Genomic DNA, 3,340 nt, shown 5'->3' with positions numbered 1-3,340 from the left:
AAACAAACAAACACAAAAATCAAAGATGTCTCACTTTTAAGCTTTGGTAGACAACATGTTGGACCCCAGTAATAACACAATTCATAATAAACTTTTTTTATATTGTAATTCCAATGGTCTGAGGGGGAACTAGGCTTCTTCACCTACTCTGGACTCTAATTGGAGGCTTTAGAAAATCTAACCATTGATGACTTTTAAAAAACCCAGGAACCAACAAGGCTCAAACCTATCATGAACTGGAATTTGCTAGAACACCAGAGTCACTGTCCACAGTGAAGCCAGTTTTATATCACCATGGACTGAGAGGGTGCCGACCAAAATAAGAAGCGACCCTGTTCCAAAATCTCCACCTTCTGAAATTTTCAGCTGCCCACATAAACAAACCAAATGCCTTCTGGAGAAACGTTTTAAGGACTTTTCTGATTTCCATTCTTCTTTATCAACTCTCTTACATATATTTTACCTATAACAAATATTACATACCTTGATTTTTCAGTGGCAAGGGCATCGTCTCCCTGAGTTTGCTGAGTAGATTTCGCATCTCTCGCATATCTCTGCACACAAAGAACCAGCAGTGTTTTATGAGTAGTTTAGATAATCCTGGACAAAAACAGAGTTTATACTGGTAAAACATTTTCAGAATATAAATTTAAAAGCAAGTGCAGTGCGTGTACCTCTCTATGTTTTCAATATCATTTCCCACCAGCCACTGCTCCTGAGGAAAGTCGATGGGAGAAGAGGATCGGTCCTCCAGGATGGGAACATCTGAGCTCTCGTCCAGCCTGAAATCCACCCTTGGCTCCGAGTCTGTTCCTTCAGAACCGCACAAATACAGCAGCACTCAAGCATGATTGACAAAGAAATCTCACACACTATAAAACACTTACATCTGGAATGCAATTCATGATTTCAAGAAAATTAAATACTTTAGTTTTAACATTTGACAAAAATTATTTCTTCCTTTTAACATTTTTTTAATTATGTTTTTAAAATGTAATGAACGTGAATACAGCACTCTGCTTCCCCCTACTGTTTCAATACAAAATGACAGCTCCACTGCAATCTCAAATGGGAAAGTTGTGACGTTTATACAGCAATTTATATATAACATTTAAATATATCAGGAGTTTTCCTGCATATAAGAATTTCAGGTGGCCAACAGTGAGGTTTCAGGCAGATCCAAAATAAAATCACCAGTTTTGCAGTAAATGAACTTTTAGAGTTTTAATTCGTTTTTCATTAAGCCAAACAGTTTTTAGAAGTAACAGGAACATTTACTGCATTTGGACAAAACCTGTGCAGTCACCCCTAAAGCCCCAGTGAGCTGGGGAAAACTGTGCATATAAAAATAGCACATGATATATTTTATTGCATTGTGCCCTTAGCTATCAACTGATGTTCAGCATAATTAGTTTTAATAACTATAAGCAAACAAAACAAGTATTCAGCAAATGCTTTAATATTTATATGTATTTAAATGTGTTTTAAGCCGAAAACAGCACTTTTGGACAAATGCAGTTTGAACTCATTACCAAGTGAACTAGAAATGAATTGCAGATCACAAGAAATTATTCCTAGATGAGGGTCTAGTACAGTAGGTCAATCTGAATTCCTGACTAAATGTAAATGAACTGCATAAAAGTTTTGTATTTTAATAATTTACTTAATAATATTTTAATTAGTTCAATAATGGAGAAACCCAAATTCTGAAGCTGTAAATCCTAAAAATGTCAGAAGTTTATATTTTCCTTCTATACAGTGGGAAAAACAGAACATAATGTGATAGTTAGTGTGAGTACAAGAACATAATTATTACAACATAATGTTGTTTTGTTTTTTGTTTCTGATGTATGGGGAAGGTTTTACCGTGGCACACACCTGGGGACAAAGGAAGAAACTGATCATTTCAATCTGATCATTGGTTGGTTGATGAAAGTTTTGGGGATTTAATTGGCTGAGGTATTTTTCTTTTTCACCAAGTTTTAGATTTGGTGTGTTTTCACCTAATAGAGGAAGAATATTCTGAGACAAGTCCTAAGACCGGGCTTCTGTATTTTTATTTTTATTTTTTTGGTTTTTGAACAGTGCACTGGGAGTTTTGTTTGAGAGTTTTGTTTGGGAATTTCTTTTCTTTAAGCAGATCTGCACGATGGGAATTAAAAGCTCTATACGACACGTCAAGAAAACCGTTGCAAGTGAGTTTCTCCAAAATTACAATGGGCTCGGAAGAAAGTCACTTATTTGGGACAATTAGAAAATGAGTCCCTGTCCAAAAAGGATTCAACGAGGTAATCCAGTCTAAATTCTTCTTTTTCTTTTGAAATGACGTCATTTTGCTGAGGGTGGAAACGAAATGCGACAATTGATTCCACTATCAGCAAAGAAAGAAAGAATGGATGAATGAATGAGTGAAAAAAACAACAACAAAAAACCCAAAACTGACTGACTGGTAAAAGCTGACAAAAGCTCACAAGACTTGACTGACTTGACCACTACTCAAGGTTAACCTCCACCTAGACAGGACAAAAGGGTTGTTGATTATGCTATTACAGTGTGTTCTTGGGAAAATGTTGAATATTACAGGGGAGAAGTGACTATAGTGTATTGTCGATCTGCCATGGGGCAGATCAAAAGAGGGATTTGTGAGTACAAGAAAATAATTATTACAATATAATGTTTTATTTGCTTAGATCAGAGGAATAGGGAAGGATTTGTCTGTGTTTCAGTTTGGCTTAGCTGTAGGCTTGCAAGTGTGTGTAATTGTTTAGAGGGAAAGGAATTTATTGACACTGGGGGTCTGCTGTCATAAAAGGAGACAGGAAGCTGCAGTTGGGGATTGCTGATGCTGATACCTTTAATAAAAACTCATAATTGTTATAACTTAGAAGCAGGTTTGCAGGAGACTCTCCACATGCTTATCTGTAAATGTAAGACAATAAGAGGCCAATGGCCCAGTGGATGCAGAGTGGGAGTCTCAGTGTTTGTAATATGTTAACTGTGTTTTGTATGTTGTCTAGAGGAATTTGGTGTAGCTTGGGTGAGGAGATTACTTTTATGACCCCCAGGAAGTCACTTATACAGAGACACACACACACAGTGCTTTGACTGTTATGACGCACCCACACTTACATGCACACTCACTCAGGTACTGGTGCATACACACACAAACTTTTTGTTTGCAGCACACCATGGGGGTTTTATGATGGGGTCGCTTCTATAAAGCTGACTGTAACAAACAAAGGAGTGGAAGATTTTCAGAGGGACACCGGCCTTGCTTCTAGAACAGCGGTCCCCAACCTTTTTTGCGCCACGGACCAGTTTATGCCCGACAATATTTTCA

At 37.2% G+C, this 3,340-nt stretch overlaps 1 protein-coding gene across 1 annotated transcript in view; it reads right to left on the bottom strand.

Annotated features, from left to right (window-relative positions):
• LOC102210872 (regulator of G-protein signaling 7-binding protein B-like) overlaps positions 1-3,340 on the bottom strand; it is a 9,592-nt gene that overhangs the window by 1,878 nt on the left and 4,374 nt on the right. Inside the window, exons 4-5 of the mRNA XM_005725539.1 lie at positions 675-813; positions 484-554 (exon numbers count right to left, since the gene is read on the bottom strand). Of these exons, the coding sequence (XP_005725596.1) occupies positions 484-554; positions 675-813 (210 nt within the window). The remainder of the gene's footprint in view (positions 1-483; positions 555-674; positions 814-3,340) is intronic.

Source organism: Pundamilia nyererei, unplaced genomic scaffold (genome assembly GCF_000239375.1).
Source record: "Pundamilia nyererei isolate P.nyererei 1_Seehausen unplaced genomic scaffold, PunNye1.0 scaffold00016, whole genome shotgun sequence".
Classification (NCBI taxonomy): domain Eukaryota; kingdom Metazoa; phylum Chordata; class Actinopteri; order Cichliformes; family Cichlidae; genus Pundamilia; species Pundamilia nyererei.
Note: the sequence above shows the minus strand (reverse complement) of the source record. Positions and strands in the feature narration are given on the sequence as shown.